The sequence below is a fragment of the Orbicella franksi genome, chromosome 13 (assembly GCF_964199315.1).
Source record: "Orbicella franksi chromosome 13, jaOrbFran1.1, whole genome shotgun sequence".
Lineage (NCBI taxonomy): Eukaryota > Metazoa > Cnidaria > Anthozoa > Scleractinia > Merulinidae > Orbicella > Orbicella franksi.
The window spans coordinates 14,536,021-14,561,020 of NC_138157.1; the positions used below are offsets into that span (position 1 = coordinate 14,536,021).

At 40.1% G+C, this 25,000-nt stretch overlaps 4 protein-coding genes across 5 annotated transcripts in view; 2 read left to right on the plus strand and 2 right to left on the minus strand.

Annotated features, from left to right (window-relative positions):
• LOC145465296 (15-hydroxyprostaglandin dehydrogenase [NAD(+)]-like) overlaps nt 1-5,974 on the minus strand; it is a 9,110-nt gene extending 3,136 nt beyond the window's left edge. The window contains exons 1-6 of one of the 2 annotated variants that reach the window (XM_081449073.1): nt 5,399-5,974; nt 2,732-2,855; nt 2,056-2,162; nt 1,791-1,869; nt 886-969; nt 172-304 (exon numbers count right to left, since the gene is read on the minus strand). In XM_081449073.1, the coding sequence (XP_081305199.1) occupies nt 172-304; nt 886-969; nt 1,791-1,869; nt 2,056-2,162; nt 2,732-2,855; nt 5,399-5,491 (620 nt within the window). In that variant the 5' untranslated portion in view covers nt 5,492-5,974. Of the gene's footprint in view, nt 1-171; nt 309-885; nt 970-1,790; nt 1,870-2,055; nt 2,163-2,731; nt 2,856-5,398 lie in introns of both variants that reach the window. The other variant, XM_081449072.1, reaches the window with a different exon arrangement.
• A 1,529-nt stretch (nt 5,975-7,503) lies between these two features.
• On the plus strand, nt 7,504-14,185 carry LOC145465719 (uncharacterized). Its single transcript, XM_081449491.1, has 9 exons — nt 7,504-8,633; nt 10,317-10,391; nt 10,634-11,005; nt 11,497-11,895; nt 12,665-12,703; nt 12,909-13,122; nt 13,214-13,260; nt 13,575-13,694; nt 14,059-14,185. The coding sequence occupies exons 1-9, from the start codon at nt 8,564-8,566 to the stop codon at nt 14,169-14,171; spliced, it is 1,449 nt and encodes a 482-aa protein (XP_081305617.1). The 5' UTR covers nt 7,504-8,563; the 3' UTR covers nt 14,172-14,185.
• Nucleotides 14,186-14,240: 55 nt separating this feature from the next.
• On the minus strand, nt 14,241-17,662 carry LOC145465718 (uncharacterized). The gene has a single exon (XM_081449490.1). It carries the CDS (start codon nt 17,084-17,086, stop codon nt 16,493-16,495), a length of 594 nt encoding a protein of 197 aa, XP_081305616.1. The 5' UTR covers nt 17,087-17,662; the 3' UTR covers nt 14,241-16,492.
• A 2,317-nt stretch (nt 17,663-19,979) lies between these two features.
• Nucleotides 19,980-24,971, plus strand: LOC145465949 (beta-2 adrenergic receptor-like). Its single transcript, XM_081449717.1, has 2 exons — nt 19,980-20,304; nt 22,413-24,971. The coding sequence occupies exons 1-2, from the start codon at nt 20,292-20,294 to the stop codon at nt 23,351-23,353; spliced, it is 954 nt and encodes a 317-aa protein (XP_081305843.1). The 5' UTR covers nt 19,980-20,291; the 3' UTR covers nt 23,354-24,971.
• Nucleotides 24,972-25,000: the final 29 nt, after the last annotated feature.

Below are 25,000 nucleotides of genomic sequence, written 5' to 3' on the forward strand. Positions count from 1 at the left end.
AATCAACACATGAAGTATCATAAGTGAACCAGCATGAAGGCAGGAAAGGAGACTGTTTGAATACTAACTCATTCACCAGCTGAGCGCGTTTGCCCAGCCTGGTAATCTACAATGAGCTATTTGGCCGTTATGTAAAGAATCAGGTATACTTAAGGTGCAACTGAGTCTCACCTTTGTTTGGGTGTGTTAGATGCGAGTTCTTGCTGTTCTTTCGTCAGCTCCATTCTCTCCATTGACTTGTAAATATTTGTGTCAGTACCCCCCGGACAAACGCAGTTCACACGAATACCTCTCTTCCTGAAGGCTGTCTGTTGAAAATAAAGCATATGAAAGGCGTGTACTTACCTTCATAGTTTAGAAAAGGTCTGGTGGTCCGCCTCACTGGTGCTAATAATCAACTAGACTACGAGACTGAGTTAGTCAGAGAGGCATAGCCGAGTTGGCTATCGCTCACAGAAAACGAGGGCGTGTATTCTAACTGATTTAGTAGACACTCTACAGGATTAAAGCACAAAACCTACAATTTAGTGATTTTTAAAGCTTAAACTTAAGAATAGTTTCCAGTTTCAAAAGCAGTGCGCGCACGATCGTTGAACCAATCATATTTGCGGATTTCCAAAAGAACAAAGCCAATTGGTTACTAAATGCTATGAGAACTATTTATGCAATAGAATATTTGGGATCTCAGCATACTACATTCAGACATTAAAGACTTTGGTCACGTTGGGGCGGCCCCTAACTCAAGCCTCAAAATGGCGTTACAATGACCAATTCAATAGGCATCTTTTCAATTTGTGATTTAAGTTCCCAAACAAACGCGTACGGTACCATGTCCAGGAAATAGAAAAACAGTTTAGAATTTCAAGGAAACTGTATGTTGTATACTTGCCGGGGCTACACTTCTGGTAAATCCTATAACGCCAAACTTGGAAGCACAGTAAACAGGGCAAAATGAAACAGGATGGATCCCTGTCAGGAAGGAACGAAAAATATATCTGTATTTAATGGTACGAATAAGGAAATAGTTCAGTTACCCGTCCTTGAACGGTCATTGTCCATACTCTCTCAGTTTGGAACTAAGTGGGAATACACGGTGATAATTATTGTGTTATTTATGCCGTAAGGAATTAGGTCACTTAGATACGTATGGGTAATCAAATGGTGACGAGTGAAGTTAGGAAATAATTTCACGAGTATACTATTTGATTACCATAGCTGACAAGTTACAATATATCATAGCTGACAAATGACACTTACAATCGCGAGTTTTTGGCTTGTTTATTGTATCGAGAAACTTCGTGCCAAACGTCGCCATTACAATTTAATTTTGTAATCTCACATGGGAAATTATAAATTAACACTGAAATTTCGTGCCACAATTAAGGAGTAATTTGTCAGCCATGATAATAATATTTTAATTTGTTCCTTCAGTCACAGCTGCCTCTGTTAGTGTTTGCGCTCATCAATGATTACAGACCATTGCTTTGTACATATTACAAGCAAGAGCTTTGTGTCGACTGATAAGTTTATATCGACATCTGTAAGCCAACTTGTTTAGCGCCTACAGTGCGGTAACTGACGTCATTTGACTTCACGTCAGCCTACAGTGTATGTAAGCGATAAACCCGCAAGTCACAGCGCGATAAGCAGCAACCTCGTTCCCAGGTATCTACTCTTAGAACAAGTTTGTCTCAGCTAAGCCCAGATTTCCTGTATGTAACTGGCTGGAGTGGAATCTCACTCATTGTGCCCTCGGACTCATTGCTAAGAGTGATCTAATTATATCCTACCTCCAGTAGACGAGATATTGATAATTACTCCGTTTTTCATGAGTTCCACCCCGAGAAATGTACTTCGTATGAGCGAGTGCTGCGGAGAACAACAAGGTGAATTATTAGAAAAAATGTTCTTGGAAAATTCGAGCAGGAGGTGCGAATTATTAGAAAACATTTCTTGGAAGATCTAAGCACACTGAACACTATATGCATGTAAATAACGGTAGGCATATTGTTTACCGGTTTCTCATTCCGTTAATTAAGGTTTACGAAGACTTACCAGGTTTACATCGAGAGTTTTGTCCCAATCGTTCTCGTCCATTATTGCCGCGTTATTAACTACTATATCCAATCGGCCGTGTTCTTTTACCGCGGCTCTAAATGCAGCTGGAAAAGAACATTAATCGAGTTTGTTAGCGACGAACTGACAGTCTGTCTGTCTGTCTGAGACTAGTTTCTACACTAAAGAGGAGGACATGCGACGTAATTTACCTTTATCAGTGAGTCAGTAAGTCAGAGTCAATGAGTCAGTGAGTCAGTGAGTCAGTGAGTCAAGGTCAGACAGTCGGTCAGTCAGTCAGTCAGCCCCGCCGTCAGTCGGTCTGTCAGACAGTCATGCAATCAGTGAGTCAGTCAGTCAAGCAGTCCGTCCGTCAGTCTGTCAGTCAGTAAGTCGGTCCGTCTATCCGTCCGTCAGTCCGTCCTTCCGTCAGTCAGTTCGTTCGTCGACCAGTCAGTCAGTCAGTCAGTCAGTCGGTCAGTTAGTCAGCCAGTCAGTCAGTCAGTCAGTCAAGAGAGTCAGTCAGATTGGTCAGTTATTTCCTTGTCATCCGGCTAAACGTTTAGGAAGTAAATTGACGCGGATCTCTGAATAAATTGAGAACTAAATAATTATGCTAACTAAATAAACTTCAGTTTTTCTACATTCTTTATGAATACCAAACATATCTACCTACCTTCCAGTTGATCGTGTGATGTGATGTCACAGCATACAAACTTGGCTTGTCCGACACTATGTTGGTTGTTGAAGCTCTTCTGTGTTTCTTCGCCAGCTGTCTTATTAATGTCAAGGAAATGAATCTGAAACGAACCATAACATCAAAACGTAAAATTATTCTTGTACGCGTAGGACTTGTAGGTTTTTGGAGGGTTATCTTTCATACATAGCGTCTAAAAAAAATAGTTACACTAATCGTCCCCGCTTTCTTTGAGCTCCTCGTTGACTATCATTGCTCATGGAAGACTCGGCTTCATAGTCAAATCGTTAACCAGGTTACCAGTGCTTGGATTCTGTTATGTAGTTCACTTGTTGGCTATCGAGTTAGGATTAGTCAAACATCTATTCCAGAAATCCGTACCGGTAGATTTAGCAGAGCAATTTTAAAAATTGTCTTTCGAAGGTTACAAATACTAAACAGTTGGGACAATAATTACTTGCCATACTATACACTCTTTTTTATAAGAATATTTTTTTCCGGCCGAGGCTGAATATTATTATTTTTCTGCCGATGCCTATGACTTTAGGCTGAGAATATTCTTGTGGATATTCTTAGATTATAGCGTATGACATTTCTGTTTTCGAACGTATCTGGTGTCTGGATGGTGTTAAAGTAATTATTATTTTGGAGCTAACCTGCTGGCATTGAAGCTTGATATGACGTACATAACCTCTTGCAGAAATATCACCAGCATCGAACATACAGCTAGTGCTGTTTTTGTTGCTTTTTAGAGAAGGTAGAATTTTAATCGACTTAGTTAAAAACATGTAATTGTGTTGTATTTCAAAATTTTTAACACACAAAGTTATCTTCTTTTCAAAATCTCAGCCTCCAGTTTATTCTTAAAATATTCTTAAAATTTCGCAAATTTCAACCTCGACATTCTTATATAAAACATAGTCTATTTTTATAAAAAAGAAAGAATTTACCGAGTAATATAAAGTGTAAATTAACCCGATTTTATCAGTCTGGAAAATGACTACATCGAGGTTCAGCCTTATACTTTAGCACTTTTAGCTTCTTTTGTTTTTCATTTTGTTCAATTGCGTTTCCGTTCAAAAAGAAAGAAACAAGAGAAGAAGCACACGATAAGAAATCTTATCACCAATGTGTCAGAAAAAACAAAACAAAAAAACAAAAAAACAAAAAACAAAAAACAAAAAAATTGTAAGCCGATAGAAGAGCATCAATATCAAGAACTATGTACAGTCCAGTAATGCCTCAGCGTCGCTGGGCAAATTCTATTTTTTTTTTTTTTGGTTGAACAGAAAAGAATAAAAATCTTAATAGTGCCTCTTTGGTTTTTAAAAATTGTTATGTCACTGAAGTCGAGGCATCTGTCATTGCTCCTTGGAGACAACCTTGATCTGCACCCCATATTCCGGAAGATCGATCCGCACTTGGTCATCTAAAGGGCTTACTTAATTTTTGTCGGTCAGTTAAAAAAAAAAAAAGATGGACGAAATCATAAGCCCGTAAGATATGCTAATAGAATTCACTGATACATATCACGAACATGTATGAACTACAAGAGAGGCTAACTACAGAGACTCTCTGTAGTTTATAGTAAATCTTTAAGTGTGGATACAAAAAAATGCATAGTTTAGTCAAACCTTTAATCTTATCGTCTAGACATTATAATTCCTAAAGTAAACTTAGAATGAGCTTATAGTTACGATGATCTATATTACTTTGGTTCAGTTAGCGATAAACAGAGTAATATAAAAAAAAGATTGTAAATCACACTTTTCCTTTAGACTTCCCACTGAAAAGACATGAATGATGTCCAGTATAATATCTGTTACACGGGTTACGTGTACCGGAACATCAAAGCGTCCAGCAAAAAGGTTATTATTTGTTCTCCATACATACAATGTTAGTTAATCCATTACAAACGCAATGATTCGTAAACACACTACAATACAGCTGACAATAGATTCTTCGGTAACTAACCTGGGAGGCAAGCTGCGTGACTGTGTTGACGTTTTTACTAAGTAATGCTTTTTCCTTCCTAATTGGAACTACAGCTACCTCTGTATTTACAAGAGCATTTCGTACTAAAGGATTCATGGAATATTGCAGTTAGGCTCATTTAAGGATTGTCGTAACTCTAATAAGTTTTTGTGTATGCTGTAAAAAATATTACAAAACTTACTAAACAGCACTAAAAGACCGCACGCACGCACGCAAAGCGTACGCTTAATATGTAATTTCTTTTGACCGCTGGGCCTTTTAAAAGTCATTTAACGAGCGCACAAATTTCCAAACTTCTGAGTGCTTGACATACCAGTTTATGAGTTCACCGAGCAAAAGAGCCAACGTTTGTTGTTACTGTAACACGTTGTCAGTTTATAATGAAGCCCTTCCTTGCTGAATAAATAAATCTCGAGATTATTTTTTGTATAGATTTACAATCGCACACTCACGACCGATAATTAGTGATGCTTTGGCCGAAAAAATCGAAGAAATATATCTATGATATATAAAACACGTCTCCACCGAACGTATACTCTTACAGATGCATGATAGCTACATGAATCTTGAATGATAAAACTCTCGCGCTACATGAAATCTCGGAAATTATCGTGTTGGCTTTTCGACAGTTGTTTGGAATGGTTTACTAACCTTCGCTCCACCTTGCAAAAGTTTCTCGCATGTCGCTTTTCCAATCCCTGAAGCGCCACCGGTTACTATAGCCACAGCGCCCTCGATTTTCATGACTGCGTTGCTTCAAAGAATGCGAAGTAAGATTTGTTAAAATTCACTTAAGTGAATCTAAGATGACATAAATTTTAATTAAAGAGCGCCGTGTCCGTTGATGCTCATTTGCATGCTTTAGGCGCAGGCTATTGTGGGTTTTTGCTAGTGCTTAATAATTTCCTTCACGTCATAACTTATCAAAACAGTTCGACATTCAGTCAATCACAGACCAGTCGACAGGGAAAACAATAATTAAGAAGGACTTGGAGGCTGGCGTTGGAGGCGTTACAAATCTACCCGGGTTCTTGCGTTCTCTACATGTAATTTACATAGTTGATCTTTGTATTGTTGTTTAAAGTCCGACGTTTACTGAATATGAACGAAAATTCAAGATAGATTTCTGCAACAGTCCAGTACAATCCTCAAAGACAATTCAGATTCGTTCGTTTGCTAAATTTTACACTGACAGTCTCGTCCCCAAAAGCCACCTGTCCCTATTGGCCGGCGGTGCCTTGCCAGTAGGACTGGGCTAGCTCTGGACACTCCAGATTTGATTGCTTAGATTCTTAGATCAGTATAGATTTTCAGCAATTCAACGCTGGTTTCCTTCCATAACTAATCAGTACTTAATCATCGCGAGACAGAGAAATATAACCTCTGGTATCCAGGGTACACTTTTTCTTTTTTCGTAAGAATACAATTTGTAAAAATATCGAGGCTGAAATTTGCTAAATCTTAAAGAATATTTTAAGAATAAACCCGAGGCTGAGACTTTTTGCAGAATATAATTTTGTGAATTGGAAATTTGTAAATATACTGCAGGTGTAACCTGCAGGCTGGCTCCAAAATTACTTTAACATCATCCAGACACCAAATACATTTGACAACAGAAATGTCATACGTTATAATCTAAGAATATTCACCTGGAATACTTTCAGCCTAAAAATTCGCAGAAAAATAAGAATATTCAGTCGGGCCTGAAACCAATATTTCTATAAAAATGAAAAAAGAGGCGCTATTGCACCATGAAATGTTTCAAACATGGGAAGGACTGAGCTGTCCGTGAACCTATATGCCTTACCCTATTCAGAAGTGTAGCTGGCAAATTTAGAAAAAAACAAAAACAAATTTAAACAGTAAAATCAAATGAGCAACTATTCCACGAGAGCCCGTTACAAAGTTTAAAAGAATTCTGTACATAAGGTCCAGAGACTTTAAGGTAGCTCTGAACCCCATGTACATAGTTTGTAGAACTTTTCAAAGGTTGCGTCTTATCATGCTGATCAATATTTTATAAATAATATAAAAAAAAAAATCACCGTGCCGTTTTTCAATTATAAGCCCCTAAAGCGATAATTAAGGGTGTTTTCAGCCGGTCATACGGTTGCTATGGTAACCTACTGTGTCACGAAAATGATAACACGTGTTCACCAATGATATGATTGGGCAGGTTTGTTATATCATGATTGTAGCATCACGTGATAGTGGTTATAGTGACCCATCAAAATCTAAGTGCTGGAAACTGTTTTGAGCTTCCTTAATCGGGTTTTGAACGGCCCGGCCCAGGGTAATACGCATGTTTTCGGGTAAAACATGTTGGGAGTTTCTTCATCAAATGCAAGTAAATTAAAGACTAGACAACTAGCACTGATTCATGAAAATTTGACTTGTGTCAAGAAGAGAAGACAGTGGCAAGCTTGATGTCTGTTAACGTGAGAATTTGTTTCAATCTACAGATGGATATGTATAATAATTGTAAAATTATTTCAACAGAATCTAGGGCAATGAGACCTGACGTGCTGGCTAACGTTTAATTTAAATTCTTGGGCTATTTACTTTTCTCACTAGTTCATTTCAATGCTAATTTCTCATGACTACTTTCTTCGGCCAACCATAATCAGGCTACAATGAAAATATATACAATATTATAAAACAGCCTAAACTACTATGCATACCGTTTAATGGCTGGAACTTGAGAAGTCTGAAAAGTAAGTAACGTTGTTGCAACATATAAAAGTGAGCAGCACGTAGTGGTCGAATGCGGCTACGTTTCAGCACGTGCCGCCGTGAAAACGAAGTTAAAAAGCCATCAATTTTTTAAGCGGTTGCATATGTCACGATCATATGCAAGTAGTATTTAGCAATTTTCACTTAGAAATGTGTCCTTGTACGTAAGAATAAGTCTGCCGGTCTGACCCCAGAACCCCTGATGTCTATAGCTGTGTATTATACTATAAAATTACGTTACGCAACCCTCATATAAGCCCGGGGGATGTACTCCCCGAAGTTTTTAGTGAGGTGTGTGTGGCTCTTTCCATAAAACCTTACCTCATTTCAGACCAAAATATGCATTTTCGAAATCCTACTTCACAGAACTGACACAAAAATCAACAACCTACTTAAGACCTCTAAGGTTAATATATCCAACACTAACCTGCGTTTCCCTGTAAATAACCGGCAGTAAATGTATGTACGTCTGAGACACACATGAGTTTAAGTAACCGGTCGAAAACGAGAGTGACGTCCCGATTTTAAAGAGAGAAAATAGTTTCAGCAAAATAGCATACCGAATTCCTGGCCAGAGTCAGTGTCAACCATACCCCATTTTAGACCAAAGTGGTCAAAATCTATACATTATTTCAGACTGAGACGGCTCAGGTAAAACTATACCCTTTGAGTAACGCACAGGTTATATAACTTATGTGAGTGAGTACCCCGTCCCCCCGGGAAAAGCAAGGAAGCAAGCTAGTCGCGTAAGCCCTTCCTGCGCCTTTGTAAGTATTATTAATGTACTGGAAAGATAACGATGCCCGAGAAGACCAAAGAAGGACAGTCTGAGACGCAGAAATAGAGAGAAGCGTAGGCACGGGTTAAAGCGAGCATAAAATCTCTTTGGGCGTATCAAATTTAATAACGTGTTATTTCCGTCTGGGGTTGGTCATCGGCTCTCATGGGTAATGTTATCTGTCAGAGTGCGTCATGATGTGGGAAGAAACATCCTTGGTGCGACAAATAAATACACTCTCGTGGAACAAGTGCGATTCACATTTGTCGTCTTAATTGTATTGATTGAACTGAGAAACGCGCGCGATGATCACCCAGCGTTTTCTTGGTGCCTTTTTAGTCCTTTGCACTGGAGTCTGCTGGTCTCACGGAAAAGGTAGGATTACCTCTGAGATTGGTTCCATTTGCCAGATCCGAGAAAACCGCGTGCACGCTCAACTCCTTTTTAGTAAAGAAGTACTCTTTCAATTTAAAGGAAGCAGTCACAATTTCGAAACTGAAAAGCGTTTGACACCGCTAGCACTGTCTGTGCGGGTCGACTAACAGCTATAGAGAAAATGCGACATTTGCCTCCAGATCGATCTTATTCAGGGTGTCTTATTACTTTCAAATGCTCAAGCGAATCACTGTGCACAGCCGTTAAGTCTTGAAAACACTTTGTATGTTGGAGGACTTCTCTGTTACATAGATCAACAAATCATTCGCACAATTCTCTGCCGTAGAATTCATTTTACCAGACTGTCAGGAACCACACTGTCCGCAAGCAGTTAGTGGCAGGGTATCGGGAACGCGAATCAAAGGAATTCGTTCTCCGAAAACAAGTTTGCGATCGACTCCAATGGAGTACCATGGCAAGGCACGTTTCATCGGTCTTTCAGCACACGGAAATGAGAATAAATTGTGTAAGACGGAATATTGTTTGGCCTTGTATGTAAGATGGGTTTTAGACGTCATAGACTGCGGGTGGTTACGCTACCTGAACTTCGAGGAACAACAACAACAATTTATTTCGGTATTCCTATACGGGTACATGGTATTACCTAAAATAGAATTTAACTAATATAATGTAACTAAAACACAATAATTTAATAGTGATAGTATTCTGTTTGTAATCCATGCATGAATGGTTCTGTCTATCTATAGACAGCTGAGAAGTCAGCAGCCTTTTCTTTTACTTACGTTTTCTCACCTCTAAGTTTATTCACTTTCTTCTTTCTCGCTGATAAATGACAATTCTGGCGGCTCACGGCCTCATCGTTCGTCTTTAGATATTTCCCACTCTTGATGATCGTTTCAGATTTAAGGGTAGGCTATCCACGGACCTTCATTTTTTTGCTAGGAGTTATTTTTTCCTTCGAGCGCGCGAGAACCGAAAGGTCTTTACCCCCCTCCCCTATGTCATTAGTGTCCTTTGATGTCACGCAACGCTTCCCTAAAAGAAACGTTGCGTGAGCCTTGCTTGACATCCATAAAAGGGCTGCGGAGGAGACTACTATGTCATCACCTTGACATTATCACCTCCGCCATCCCTCCCTAAGATTAAATCGAGCAACATATTAATTGTAAAGGTTCCGAATAGAAAATAATAACGCGACTTCGGATATTACTGCTCGAAATCCAAAGATTCCACCGGAGAACTAGATGCGAGCTTGTTTTGATGGAGCATATGGATTGATTGTAGTATCGTTTTACGCACTGTTTCTTTACTCTTTACACATTCAAGCATCACGACAGCAAAGCCCTGAACCTCACTGCGTGGTCTCGGATCACGCGCTCATTTTTGCCTAAATAACGTGTCACGCATTCGTAAGGTCACCAGCCTATTTCCGGCTAAATGTAGTAAAAAGTTACCTTATATTGTAGAAATGTTTGCTTCGAAACGTTCTTTACTAATCACATTTTCGATCTCCTAAATAATTCGTGTAAAATTTAACCTTTACTTTTTCTCTAACAGAACTTGAAGAAAAGCGCTTTACCCTGGGAATGACACTTTTAAAAAGAAATAAAACTGATAACATTTGTTGATTGCTTTTTTTTTTTGGTTTGCAAAACTTCACAGCTCCAGCAAATTTTACAGAATACAACACATTATCTGCTGCCGCAACTTCCAAAGGTGGAGCTCAATTCATACTTGGTAAGTATTATACTTTCTTGCGTCAGTTTTCTTTCTTTTTTTTTTTTCATTTTCATGCAGTTGTATGGTATTTATATCATTGAAGTGAAAGGCAAGTACAGTGGCACACCGCGTTACGACCACCTTGTTAGAGCTACCAATTTCAAAGAAACGAAATGTGAACGAGTGAACTTGTGTTAGGGGAAAAGTCAAAGTGAGTGTTGCCTAGAACTTGTTTAACGATTAGATAACTATGTTTTCAGGCTCTTCGCACAGACAAGATCAGCCGTTGAACACATGGGAATGTGAAAGAGTAACGGGCGTCCCATCGCGTGTTCGTAGTGAATATCGCCTGAGTGGTTTCTACCGGAAGTATCTGCACGCCTACGGCATTCCCATCATCAGTTCCGGTTTAGCCCAAGACGCTGCTCTCCGGAGAGCTTGCTATGTCGTTGTTTTTCTCTTCGCTGATCGTCTGGACATTCGCACGTGGTTTTACAGGAGGTATGGACGTGCAGGTGTGATTGCGTCCAGAGAGGGTGTCACGAGTATCCCTGAGCACTCATGGCTTGGGAGCTGGTGGAACCAACGGGCCAGGGGCCTGGGAGCCACAATTACGCATCCCATTTCCACATGTAAGTACATTTTAAAAAGAGAATGTTGTCAGGGAAACATTGCTTGTTTTTAATTTTAGATTGAATTGAAACACTGCGTTTTATTTGAACCAGTGTCCTGTTTGCAGAGGTTTTTCTTTTCTTCTATTCAAATTTGAGGTGCGATGCGGCGCAGGACAATTTTTCGCAGTTGTGTATAGAGAAGCATGTTCCATTTTATCAAGTTTGGCGGACAGCGGAACATTGGGCGTTCTTTTTGGAGTGTAGTGGAAAGTTTAACTGTTGACCTGGGTTGCGAGTAAATTCAAGGAACACAGAAATAGTTCAATATTTTATAAGGAATCAGTGGAACACGGAATGCTCATAAAAGGAACAGTGAATCCCTGGAAGGAAGAAGTTTGCCCTTGTCATGTTCCTAACATACAACAATATCGGACTTCCTCGACTATTTAAAAGAAAAGCCATAAAATATAGGTTTTCTGTGTAATTTTATAACCGTACTGTCTTTCCAGGTGGAGAAGAAAACATTCTTTGTTATCCAAGAGGAGATCGCTACCCAAGAGAGGACATCTTTCTTCACGAATTTGTCCATGGATTGCACAACTTGGGCATTGCTTCAAACGGTGCTATTCCAAGTTTTGATGGGAGGCTGAGCCAGCGATACAACTACCTAAAGCGGACGGGGTACAGATGGAAGAATACTTACGCCATGTCAACCGACAGGGAGTATCTCGCAGAGGGGGCTCAGAGTTTTTTCGACTGCAACGACGAACAAAATCCGCCGAACGGAATCCACAACCACATCAATACGAGAACAGAGTTGAAAAGTTACGACCCGGTGCTTTATGGCTTTTTGAAGGAAATATTTCCTTGTCAGAACAGATATCTGAAACGATGCGACGCGCGTGCTGGTATGTACGATTTTCTTTCTGAGCTCATGCTTCTCATGTACAAGTGTTTCTGAGAGATTCCAAAGATTGGAGTTTTATACCAGTTTTGCAACGCTCTAGAGTGGCGTACCGTGGGATGTCTTGGGAGTCACTTGTATTTGACCACAAGAAAGTGTTGCATAACTATTTGATACCACCCATAGAAAATACCGTGGCGAACAAAATTAATGCAGCGCCTAATGGTAAGGTTGGGTGTAATACCGTCGAGAATATAACGGATTTCCTATATTTTGATTGGCTGTATTTTCTATGGCATGGTATAAAAAGTGATATTTCCATAATATATCAGTAGGACATAGATCGGGTCAGAAAGACTCTGAAAGACCTGGAAACAAACTGAAAACACCTGATAATAACGCGTTTTTTGCTTGTATGAGGTGGGTTACTTAACTTGCAGCACTTTCGTGAAACACTGTGGAGAAACCACGATCCTAATTCCTATCCCGGTAAAGGCATTTCGGACAATTTCAAGAGAACATATTTACAAAAAAACATTTGTCTGAATTCAAGGAGCCTATGCAATAAGGTCAAAGTTTTCTACGTCAGTAGCGACAATGACGCTAAAGGACACAGCCCTGAAAGTTGGTCTGGGGAAAAAAGTCATAACTACACCAGAAAAGAGAAATTCTTCAAGTTAATAGATACATAGTTTCCTGTTATTTCATTCCAACCTTCCCTACCACATGACCGAGTAACGTTCCTAATGAATGTTTTGTGAATATCTCTTTAGGTGTGAAGCCATATCACTTCAAAATGAATTGCGACAAAAGTAAGTGTCAGTTGTGCAGGTCAAAGTAAAACTTATGAACAGCATTATCGTAGAAATAATTCTGAAGGATCTTACCTCTCTTTTTCTCTTTTCCAACTTTTTTTGTGTGAAGTGATCTTTTTCAAGCACCGTCTCACCAGTTTGTTATGCATCAGCCAAAACAAATGGTTTACGTGTTATGTCTTATATTTTCTCTCTCTGTTAGATGGCCGAGGGGTCTTAATGGATTTTCAGACGAAGCGACCCGTGGGAACAAAACCATCAACCCCACCTCCAAAAACTCAACCCCCACCCAATACTCCACCTCCCCCTAATACCCCTCCTCCTCCAAACACCCCTCCCCCTCCAAACACCCCTCCCCCTCCAAACACCCCTCCTCCTCCAAACACCCCTCCCCCTCCAAACACCCCTCCCTCTCCAAACACCCCTCCCCCTCCAAACACCCCTCCTCCTCCTAATACCCCTCCCCCGCCAAACACTCCTCCTCCCCCCTTCTAACACCCCTCCTCACCCTAACACCCCTCCCCCTCCAAAGCCTCAAACGCCTCGTCCACCAGGTGAGCAGAATTTATTTTTATTTGCCATTCTTAAGGAAGTTATTTAACTTAAATCGGCCACTTGCTATGCATCATTATAAACGGCACGATGATTCGTTTCGGTCATCAACAACCGAAAAACAACAACAACAACAACAACAGTGCGAAGTTGTAACAATGAAGGGCCCTCTGGATATGCAAATTTAACGAACATGCATCGGTCGACTTCTTTGATCGTTTGCGATTACTGCGCGAGTATGTATGAAAATATCAATCTTTCATTCAGTGCGCAGCACAGCTTAACTCAAGGTGTGTTCGCTGTTGCTTGTTTCTAGTAGATTGTAAAGATAACCATTACTTTTGTGGTACGTGGGCAAGAAGAGGAGAATGTAGAAGAAACCCAGGTTACATGTGGAAAAACTGCAAGAAAGCGTGCAACAAGTGCGGCGGCGGTGGTAATTTTATTTATTTATTTTTATTTTTATTTCATTTAATCTATAAGATAAGGTTAAGTGGGCTTATCCTTTCCTTCACACGATTCGCCATTTTTTTAACATGCTCTTGGGTTACCCCCGTGAACAAAACCTTCGTCACCGAATTGGATATTACTAGACTCTCCTGAGATTTCCTAAACCTGGAGTCATCTAAACATCACTTGAGAGGGATTACTTAGAAGTAAGGGCTACATGGAGCATGAACTTTCTAACCCTTCAAACTCTCTTATTCTTACATTGCTGCTACATGCTCGAAACGACTGTCAGTTGGAAAAAGAGAAATCTTTGTTGTTCTTATCATGATAAACTATTTTTGACTTATTAGGGAGCTGCACAGATCAAAACAGATTATGTGCCTTTTGGGCCGGACGGCGAGAATGCCAGAGGAATCCAAACTTCATGCTAATTTACTGTAAGAGAAGCTGCCGAGTGTGTTGATCAAACAAGATGATTTTGCTATGCAGGGAATATTAGCTTCCTGAGCTTTGAGTTAAAGTTTGGTTTACGTGCACGTTATATTCCAGAGAAGAAAAGGACTTCGGTATTATTTTTTTCATTCTGAGAGCGATCAGCAGGTAATTTTTTATTTAGCGGTAATATTGATATTAATTGAGTACAGTTCTCGAGGCGAGCAAAGAGGTAATTTTTATTTAGCGGTAATATTGATATTAATTGAGTACAGTTCTCGAGACGAGCAAAGAAAAGCAAAAAACAGATTACAGGACGTGGAAAATACGTAGGTTATTGGTGATAGCAATCTTTTAAATGAAATAGGCGTAACAACTCGTGCTCTGTCCAGCCTCGATAAGAGGCCAAACGTTAACATTTTGAATAAAAAAATATTTTGTTGTCACTGGATCACTTAGAGACTGTTTACACGAGGGAGAGCGGACTCGAGTTGTCCCTGATAATATTGTTACCCTCTACCCCTTAGTTACCCGTTGTAGGTTATAAATATTTTATTATTATTATTATTATTATTATTATTATTAGGTTAAGACAACAACAGCTACACTGTTTACATAGAATGTAATTGGCTCTTTTCCCTCTACCTTAGCCAACTTAATTGACGATTTTTGGGCCATATACGCTGGTTTACGCCTATTACCCTCATAGACACGACGCTATAGCATGCTCAAAGAATTCAAAACTTAGGCCCCATTTATATGGTCTCGGGTAAACGAGACAACCACCCTCGGCGTGGCGAGTGTCACGTAATGCCTAGATTTAGGATTTATTTAAAGCAGAAACTCGTATCAAAGAAGTGAAAATTAATTCGGCAAAACCCACTGTGATCGTATGACCGAGGGAAACGCAAAGAAAGAGGGATATTTGCACATTTGATTATTCAATAAGGGATACGAATAATCATGCAGGGTCAACTTTGACTCGGCCTATAGGGACTACGTTTGCACATATAAAAGCTCGATACTGTTGCCTCGGGAGGAGGGTTGTCCGGGGTATCCGAGATCATATAACTGGGGCCTTAAAGTGATTTCTCTGCAAAGTGTTCGTCATTTCCACGATCTGCAAGACTGATTTGTCGTTCTAATGTAGACATCGCAGAGAAGGTAAACAAGTGGCCGGAATATTACTGGTGTTTATTTTCTTGATGCCAATGAGTTCTTCGGAAAATTCGCCCAAAGCGTTGCTATTCCACATTCTCTTCTTTCTGTTAGTTATAGAAAGGCAACGACAACTTCTCAAATTTTGCAAGAGCTACCTTGCGTTGGGGATGCCAGGCTACTTCATTTTCACGCGGCTACACTGTCATCGACTACAGCTATTGACAACTGAGCACGCGTGAACCTCTCGCCCAGAGAATTTTTTTCCTTCTCAAAACAAACCTTTATGATCATAATCAGGTGGTTTTCGCCTTTCTAGCGACGTCTGCCTTAAAATATCACGATGCATATTCATTGCATCTGAAATTGAACTTACAGATGGCCATATCTATTCATACAATGGCTGGCAAGCTGCCTATTTAATATTTAACTCATGATGATAACTTCTAAAGAAAGATCAAATTTCAAATTTGACATATCTCTTCAATTTCGTGGCTTTTATATCCTTAAAGTCATTTAGAACATTAACTTTTGCAAGCCTATTTCATGATTCGATTTCCGTATCACCGGAGATTGGTTGATTTTGTCAGTTGAATAAAACACAAAAGGAATATGATCTGTTATATCAAGACTGCCACCTGTAATATTCAAGATCTCTTTTTGTATTTCTAGACGCCTAATCAAATTCGATTGCACGCAGCCCGCAAAGGGGTTTTGACGTTCGTAAACATAACACGAATTTGCATGTGGAATGATTCTCACTCCGGATCGAACCTTGGTTCGAATAACAAGATATTTCATTTTTTAGTTTCGAATCTCGATTCAGTTTCAAAGAAAAAGACAACTAGCGTTTGAACACGGCGAAATTCAATCTCTTGATCTAGAAAATTTACAAAAACTTATGGTATATATTCAGCAAAATTGCGAACGGGATCTCCTCATGTTTATTTAGATGTCTTGAAAGTTACTAGCCGGTGTGTTTATAATTAAGATATCTGCATTATAGAATATTTGAATTCATGGTTAGTGTTTATCTATACCCTATGCGAACGAGCACGTTCATATTTCCTTTTTCTATTTTTAGTTTTGTTAATAAGTCGACTATATACACATACATACAGCACAGTTCTTAAGGCAACATACCACTTGCTCAGATCTATGCAGTAGATATGAGGGAACCTTCTACGTTCGCGTTCAGAACCGCTTGTTCAAAACTCGCAGGAACTGTCTCTGATAATGAGAGTTATCTGTAGTATCACAAACCGCCTTTTTCCTGAGTTTGTGACTCATAAGTGAATTGTTCGTCGTTTCCCCGAGCCCTAATTTGCGCGAATGAGTTTCACGCGAACCGTTAGTTAGCATTTCGGGATTCTCCGCGGTCATTGCCTCCGAAACGTCTTGCGTAGTGGACGTTTCCGCGTTGCCCTGCATTGCTCCGCCGTAAAACATACGTTCCGAAGCCTTTGAACGTTCTAAGGCTTTTTCGGACTTCTTGTGGGGTATACGTCGCCCTGGTAAAGGGATACTGCTACTCCGCTGAATTCTCTTCTTCTCGAAGACATGCTTCTCCTCTTGGCTGTGTGCGTGGATCATTCGCTCGGATCTATATAGTGGGTAATTTTTTTCCAAATCGCCGTAGGTATCCTCTTGACCCGCTTCCGTCGTTAAATTATAACTGTAGTGCAGAATCCGTTTTTCACCTCCGTTCACTTGATTTGTCAGGACTAGCGCATTGTACGCGCTCTCGCCTAGTCTCGAGACTGCTGAGTTGCTGTTGGCACGCTTCATTGCGCAGAAAGGGGAAAATTTTCGTCTTCCTTCAGCTTCCGCTGATCAGTACAAACCACAGAGTCTTACTTCTTTAAAAAAGATGACAAACAAATTACTCACCCACTAATTTGACAACGAGCAAAAGCAGACTTCTGATATTGAATACATCTTTTTTACACAACAGCGGGAGTCGAAATATTGACCAACAAACACAAGGTGCTGTTTTAATGAGTTATTTCCTATGCGCGCCCACCGTTTACTCCTGGCAGATTCATTTCACTTTAATTGCCCGTTTGCTTTGACACTTGGACTCAGTATTGAGCTTTGAAGAGGATCACCGATTGTTTTAAGGCTGTTTTGAACCATTGATCAAACAATTTAGTTCCCTTGTCGTGCCGGTGGAGGAAATGACAGGGAAGCAGAGACAATCTACTGTGTCAAGAGTTGAGATGTGATTTGTATGAGTTTGCACAACTTTATTTAATTATAACAACGCAACAAGGAGTAAGGAGAAGTTCCTGATGAATAAAAAATTCGAAAGTAGCAGTCTCTTACACCTTCCAAACTAATTTCCGTTTTTCAGTTGTAACAATGATGAAGGATCGAAACATTTATCATGAAAGTCAAAGGTTACCATAGCAAGGTTTTATCCAACATTGTTTCTGTTAAACATATACAATTGACCACAGGATGTCCAATACTGCGGCAGTTTGCACTACTGGCTATGAAGGAAAGTTGAAATGCTGTGAAATGTTCAAATCTTTTCACCAAAGTTCAAGAAAAAATTTACATTTTTCCCGGTCCCGTACAATTTATCAAATTAGATAAATTGCCAAAAAAGGCTGAATTCAAACGTAAACAAACTGGGCAGTAAATATAACATACTATTTTATTAGCAATTAGCAATTTTATCGCAATGTTTTGAATTGTAGTGAGACTAGCATTAAACAATAATTCAGACCCATGCAGTTTTCATTTTCAATGATTCACTTCTAACTGAAAAAGGGGTCCTCGTGAGCGATCCCGCACCCAGTTTCGTTCGTTTTATTTGCCTATCAGCTGAAAGTGCGTCACAAACCTTATCATCAAAACAGAGTCATTCACGCGAAGGAAATCCGCATTAATAAAAGGCAAGTAAATAGAAAGAAAATCATTTCAGAGTTTGCCTCATTAGATTTATTGGTCGATTGTTACAATGCAATGAGTTTGAGATGTCCAAGAAGCAATAAGCCGGACCAAACAAGTGTTTCACTGATAGCATACCTCCTGGTCACTGAGTCGAATTTTTGTTTTCGCATTTGCTGAACAGAAGTACATGGGTCAAGATATACGGTTTTAAATACGAATATGATACGATAAAAACAGTGACACCGGCACAAGCCCTTGCCGTGTAAATAGTTCTAATTTGTTTTATTTTTGCGGAAGCTAGGAGCTTATCACTTAATGAGCTTGCTCGACTTGCTAACTTGTTAATCCGGATATCCGGCACACATTTTATACCTCTTATCCAGATTGAGTGTGAATGACTTGGTCACGTGACCAACTACCATGAAAAAGATGCAATGTTTAGCATATTACACATCGATACACAGCATTGAACGCTGACATTTGGTGCGTTCCTCTGGGATGGCCTGGATCAGGATCCGTGATCCAACTGACCAGTCAGATATGGTGCATCAAAGGAGCAGATGAATCCATGACCAGAGTGGGTTTATCGGTTCCTTTGATGTACCATGATTTGAGTGATCTTGGATCTCTGATCCAGATCCAGATCATCCCAAAGGGACCTACAATCATGGACAAAAGTCTAGGGACAAATTTGCACTTTTGGCGTTTTTGCGCACACGCCAGACGCGAATGCTACTTCACCTGCCTAACCTCGCCCCCCTCCCCCTATACAATGTTGAAAACTAGTAACTGCAATTTCTTCTGATTTTCAACATTGGGTGGGGAGGGGGAACAGTAACGCGTTTTTAAAAGGAAAGCAGCGCTTTTTTCAAACTTCAGTTGTAAAGCACAGATAATTCGTTAAATTACATAAGTGTCCCGAGGGCTTTTGTCCACGGTTGTAGGCGAAAGAAAGTGTGCGTAGGAGGCCGATACTAGAGGTCCTAGACTCGGAACATTCACTGATAGATAAGAAACAAAAGGGTGTAGGACAACTCTTTTATTTTAAATACTTTTGTCGTGGCGGCCTCTAGCGCAACACGTTACGCGAATTTTCCTATTGTGGAACTTGACAGATCTATAAAAGATAACCAACAGAAATAAAAAAAATGCTGACACATTTTAAGAGACTGATGCTTTGTGATTAACGCAGTTATTTTACATTATCGATCGCATTTGATACCCGATTAATTCGTCGGAGTTTCAGTCGGTCGTTTTGGCGTTAACGGCTTCTGCTGCCTTAGGAAAGCAATTGGAAAACAGAATATATAAATTTTATAGAATTCTACATTTCATAACCTTTCTCAGTATTGATATATAGTTTGTGAGTGTTTCCTTGAAAACAGCGCGCGTGCGAACTTTTTTCTGGGGAAAAATAGGCTCGATTATCAGCCGCTGTTTGGGAAAGGAGCCCGCCGTAGTAGACCGGACTCAAGGGACCGGCGGAAATCGAGTCTAAAATAGAAATGAGAGCGGTTTTTTTCTTTACAGGAAGCAATTCAGCATAAACTAATCACGCAAATAATGCTAGCTAGCCTGCGTAGCTGGCGGGCTCCGTTTTTTTTTTTCCCTCGCAGGCCGCGAGGAAATTCGAGAGCTTCGAAGCCGCGAGGCTCCTTACCCATCCCCTCGCGGATTTGCCGCTCGCGTTCACTGGTTCGTCGCCAAAACAAAAATCACGCCAGCTCGCAGGCTAGGGTCGTCACGCAACACTTCTCAATCGTTATTGGGGAGGAACGTTGCATCGCGTTATGACTAAAAAAATGGCTTCAAATGGAAATGTTTGTTGACGGTTCTCGTATCTGAATCGACTTAGTTTACACTGTTTTCTAGTTACTTCAACAACATGCTGAGGGCAGTATTTTTATAACAAAAGCCCTGAAGTATTAAAACTATTAAATGTCATCTTGTCTTCCGTTTTTCCTGGAAGAATTGTGCAATCACATTTGTCACGCGCGAACAACGCTGCCGGGACTTTGTAGATCACTCCAGCGTTTCGCTGCGGATCCATGTACATTTACTGCGTTAGAGGAGAGGTAATCAAGGATCTCTAGCGATGGAAGGTTCAGGTACTCTAATTTAGGGCTAATATATCGCTAGTTTGGGCTAGGTATCAGAAATATTGAAATGACGTCGGGCGAGAACACGTCGAAGCATGTGCTTTGAGCTAAACGTTTTCGACAATGTTCTCGTTGTTATTCTAGCAGCCTCTACTAATTTCTACTAAAGGTTAAATCTGTACTGATTACTCATGATAATTCTCTCAACTGATAATTAGATAAAAATGCGCTCAATAGTTCAGCTGTAGTTATGAGGCGGCTGAAGGCCATCGATTATCCATGAACACCTTCCCAAACCGTAGACTAAACCGTGAACCCACGTAGCCAGCGTTGCAGACGGAAATTTACTCGCGGTAGGTAGTCAGTGTAGCGTCTGCGACGCAGGCTACGTGAACCCCGATAAAAATAATTCCCCAAGATTTATTAAGCTTTTATATCAAGCAAAACATTTGGTGCCAATTAGGAAATAAGTGACATTTATCATTGCTCCAAAAGTCGTTTGAATATAGCTTAATACATGGAAACGATGTCATGGAATGGACAGAATGCGGGCAGAGGACAGACCGAGTCATGTAGTTATTCGTTTTACCCCGAAGCCTCGAAACTGATCAGTGATCGACTTGCAAATCACCTGGCACCAATTTTTCAACGATTAGGAGCAATCTTTTTCAGCGACGAATCGAATACAACAATTGGAAAGGCTGTTCAAGGCCATCGCGCGTGATCCTCCTAACGTGACAACTAGAACCTGCTCACACGATACTCTCGACTTTCCGCGAAATAAACTACACTGTCGTTTGTTTGGAGGACTAGCAAGCGATCATAACTTCCTTTCCCACGGGCAAAACTTCTTTTGGTCTATTTCAAGTAAGGAAAGATAATTGAACGTCACATCTGCATTTGAATTATCCTCTGGGCGCTCGCGCGTGAACTCCTAACGTGACAGTGCCTGTTCTATAATGTCGTTTGTTTGAAGGACTAGAATGCGATCACAAATTCCTTTCCCTCTAGTAAAACTTCTTTTGGTTTATTTCAAGTGAGGAAAGATAATTGAGCTTCACATCTGCATTTGACTTATTCTCTAGAGAGTCTCCTAGACAGAAAAGACAGAAAAAGGTTTAAATAAATTATCTTTCTTCACATATGCAAAGCACCCGACTCTTTGTTTCCTTTGTTTTACTTGTCAACAAAGTGGCGTAAAACATGACAATCATTGAAAAAGCAAAAAAACAAAACAACAACAAAAAAAAGATTAAAGAATGAAATACATTATTGTTTGTGTTAAAAGTGACAAGCAAAATGAATTAAGATAGAACTGAAACTGGCTAGCCGGGCAGCTCGTCTGGTCTGTTCAGACGACTTCTTTGCAGAGGTAAGTTGGAGTTTTAACCTGTGCCGTTGCTGAACATATTGCAACATATACTGCTGCATTTTCAGCCTCCTTCATCTCGTTCCATGATCATTTTGTCACAAAGTATCTTTGTCCGCCATATTGGATACTCTACGTTTAGAACATTTCCCGCTGACCGAAATACCCGATAGCATTAAATCGACGTTCGGTGACCCCCGTTTTTCTTGCGATGGATCATTTTCTCTACCGATTTTCTACGTTTAGCGAAAAATGAAGAAAATCTTTCGACTAGAAGTTTGAAGTTTTTGCAAAATGCACCATCGAATTCCGTTCTTTTGAGCTCAGTCTTCGTTTATCTGTGCGACGGTTTCAAATGCCTCTTGAAGGGTTAAGTTTTGTGAAAACGTTGGTAACATTTGGAATTATGTACGTAACAGACCCACTTCTACAAAAGATGACTAAGATCGTTTGCCTCCGTTGACTCACCTTCGATATTTTTAACTATAAACCCCTGTAGACCATGCTGAATTATATGCGCCAATTTTTCAAAATCAGGGTAGTTTTCTCTGAAACGAAGTCGGTGCCCCTTTTTGCATTTCTGAAACAAGTAACTAAAGAAAATCTATCACCTGGAAAATTTTCGCGCGAACGTCTTTAACTGCACTGAATTCAACACGACAGAAGTGCGATGTATGAACCAATGACTAGCGATCATGCAGTTACAAGTTACGGACCTTTTACTGATCGTTCTCCTTTTTTCCCACAGGTTACTGGAAAAACGAATCCGGATTAACCAATAGCTGTGATCTTGTTGGCTTCAACATAACTACTGGAATCGCTGTCACCGCCTTTACCATGTCCTTTTTTACCATGCTAGGAAACGCCTTAGTCGTGGTCGCAATCGCAGTGGACCCGTACAAAGAGCTGAGAACCATTCCCAACTACCTTATCTTGAATTTAGCCGTGTGTGATCTGTTCGCGGGCCCTAGTGAGCTGTTGTTGGGCTTGCTTCGTTTCACTAATAACTTCAACTTGTATTTCGCGGCTTACACTTGTATTTACTTTTCTATGGTTGCTTCTGCTCTGACGATATTGACACTGGCGTTTGAACGATACATCGTAGTGGCAGCACCTCTCCAAAGCAAAGATTACCTGATTTACTCGCATTTAAAACTGGCCATTGTCTATATCTGGCTTATAGCGGCCTGTGTGGCGCTGCTGTCGTTGCTGAACAAGTGCCACGAGGCGGAGTATCGACGGATAGTCTCCAATGCGATTGGCATTCCAACGATTGTTTTTATGATTGTTATTTACCTAAGAATATTTTACTTGGTGAGAAGATGCATTCGTCGGGACCTCGAACAAAGCATTGGAAGTGAACAGCAGAGCTTGCTGCGAAGTGTAGACGAGTTAACTGAAGACATCCGCAAGCGAGAAAGGGAGGTGGCGTTCTCCGTTTTTCTGTTTGTTGGTGTTTTCTTCATCTGCTGGGCACCTTGTTTTGTTATGGAAAATTTCATTCCCCTTGATCACAAAAAACCGAGAAAACTGAAAACTGTTGCGGACTGGGCTAGGTTTTTGGGATTGGTAAATTCATTATTGAATCCTTTGATATACGCGTTAAGATACAATAAGTTTAGAAAAGCAGCCTTAGCGATAATTTTCTCGTCGTTTTATCGCCTTGAGAATTTCAGATTGCTTTATTGAAAGGGCTAAACTGTGGCCCGCATTATCAATGCGATTTTGTTGTAACTTTGAACTTTGTTCTTAGTGGAATCCCGATTTTACAAACCACCGAGGGTAACGGAAATTAGTTCATTAAGTTTTTGCCGGGAGAACAAAATAGTGCCTCAAATAATTAATTGGGAGTTTCGAAATCAGAGACTTTGAAAAATCGGAATTCTATCTGGAACGGCCGGATCTAAGGGGGTTTCGGGGGGGGTGTTCGGTCGAGCCCCCTAAAATGAAAAAATTAATTAGACATTATAACAAGCTGACGTGGCCTCAGAATGCGGGAAATCGCATTTCCGAGGACCATAATTTTATAAATTTTTCTGGGGAGGATGTCCTCGGACCCTCCTGAAGAGGACCGCCGACGACGGTTCCGTCTTCTCTATAATTCAGTATCCACCCCAGTCAATGGCCACTGCATAGCAAAATTTATCCATAAATCGATACGAGTTTGCAAAGATTCAGAGGTTAAGTACATGCAAGCGAGTTCGTCAGTTATTATTCCAAGCATTGTATTTCAATAAAATATAGTCAGAATTAAACCACAATTTCCTTGCTCAGTCATAGTCGATCTTGTAGTTAAGTTTTCTCTCCATTTTATTGCTGTGTTGTTAAAAACCTCCATTTAGCGGATGCTGGAACGAATTTACAATGACTACGTACATAAAAGACTTGATTAAAAAGAGCTATCGCAAAACACATCACGAACTTCAGGATAGTTTGGTGAATAATCTGGAAGTTTATTATGGAGAAACTGTTGTTAACTTGGAGGCCCGCCATTAAGCGGACCCTGGGAAAGGTCCCGAGGTTTTCCGCTCAATAAGGGCTTCATTGTAAAAGGATAAGACCACATTGAATAGCTCTTAAATTAAGGTAAAGTCATTGATGTAGTTTAATGATGATAACTATTTATCAATAAATTCACGCTATGCTACAAAGCAATCTAACGAGCGGCCATCGTGTAATTTCAGCGGCGGGGGGAGAGGGGGCGGGGGACCTCGAGATTCCAGCTATAACATCCGGCATTCAAAACGGAGAATGTCTCAAAAGAATTCCTCACGGAGCCCAAATAAGCAAGTCGTATTGGTAACCGTATGAATGCGAGTTCTTTTAAGAATTTGCTTCAGTGATAACTGAAACAAAGGTTCGTGCCCAAAGAGTTTTTCAGAACACAGGTATTGTAAAACCTTAATTGCTCAGAGCGAGAGCTTCCATACAATTACTCATTTACGATAATTTGACCGAGAAAATCACTAACCCGCAAACTAATTTTGATCGTAGTGCAAATTTAAAACCTATTACTTATTTGCCCGCTTTCAGCTGATCACAATGAAATAATCTTCTCAGTCACGTTATAAATTGGATAACCTCATAAGTTTAGAGCGGTTTTCAATCGGGTGCTGTAAAACCAAAACCAAACCTATTACCTACCAATTAAACCACTCAGTCGATCTCAAATCGTAGTAAAACTAAAACCAAAACCAAAACCAAAGTAATTCCCTGATTATTTTCTGATTATTTAATTCATCAAGTTAAAACAAAGAAAATCACAACCTTGAAGAAGGTTGGATTCTCGGTCTTAATAAGAATACATTTTGACGATTTTACTTCTCAGTTTACTCC

Excerpts from the sequence above, each read along its gene's own strand:
- LOC145465719 (XM_081449491.1), top strand. The coding sequence starts at position 8,564 with ATGATCACCCAGCGTTTTCTTGGTGCCTTTTTAGTCCTTTGCACTGGA. Across the intron at positions 8,634-10,316 it reads CTGCTGGTCTCACGGAAAAG|CTCCAGCAAATTTTACAGAA; the intron begins GTAGGATTACCT and ends AAAACTTCACAG. Across the intron at positions 13,261-13,574 it reads TCAAACGCCTCGTCCACCAG|TAGATTGTAAAGATAACCAT; the intron begins GTGAGCAGAATT and ends GCTTGTTTCTAG.
- LOC145465718 (XM_081449490.1), bottom strand. The coding sequence starts at position 17,086 with ATGAAGCGTGCCAACAGCAACTCAGCAGTCTCGAGACTAGGCGAGAGC.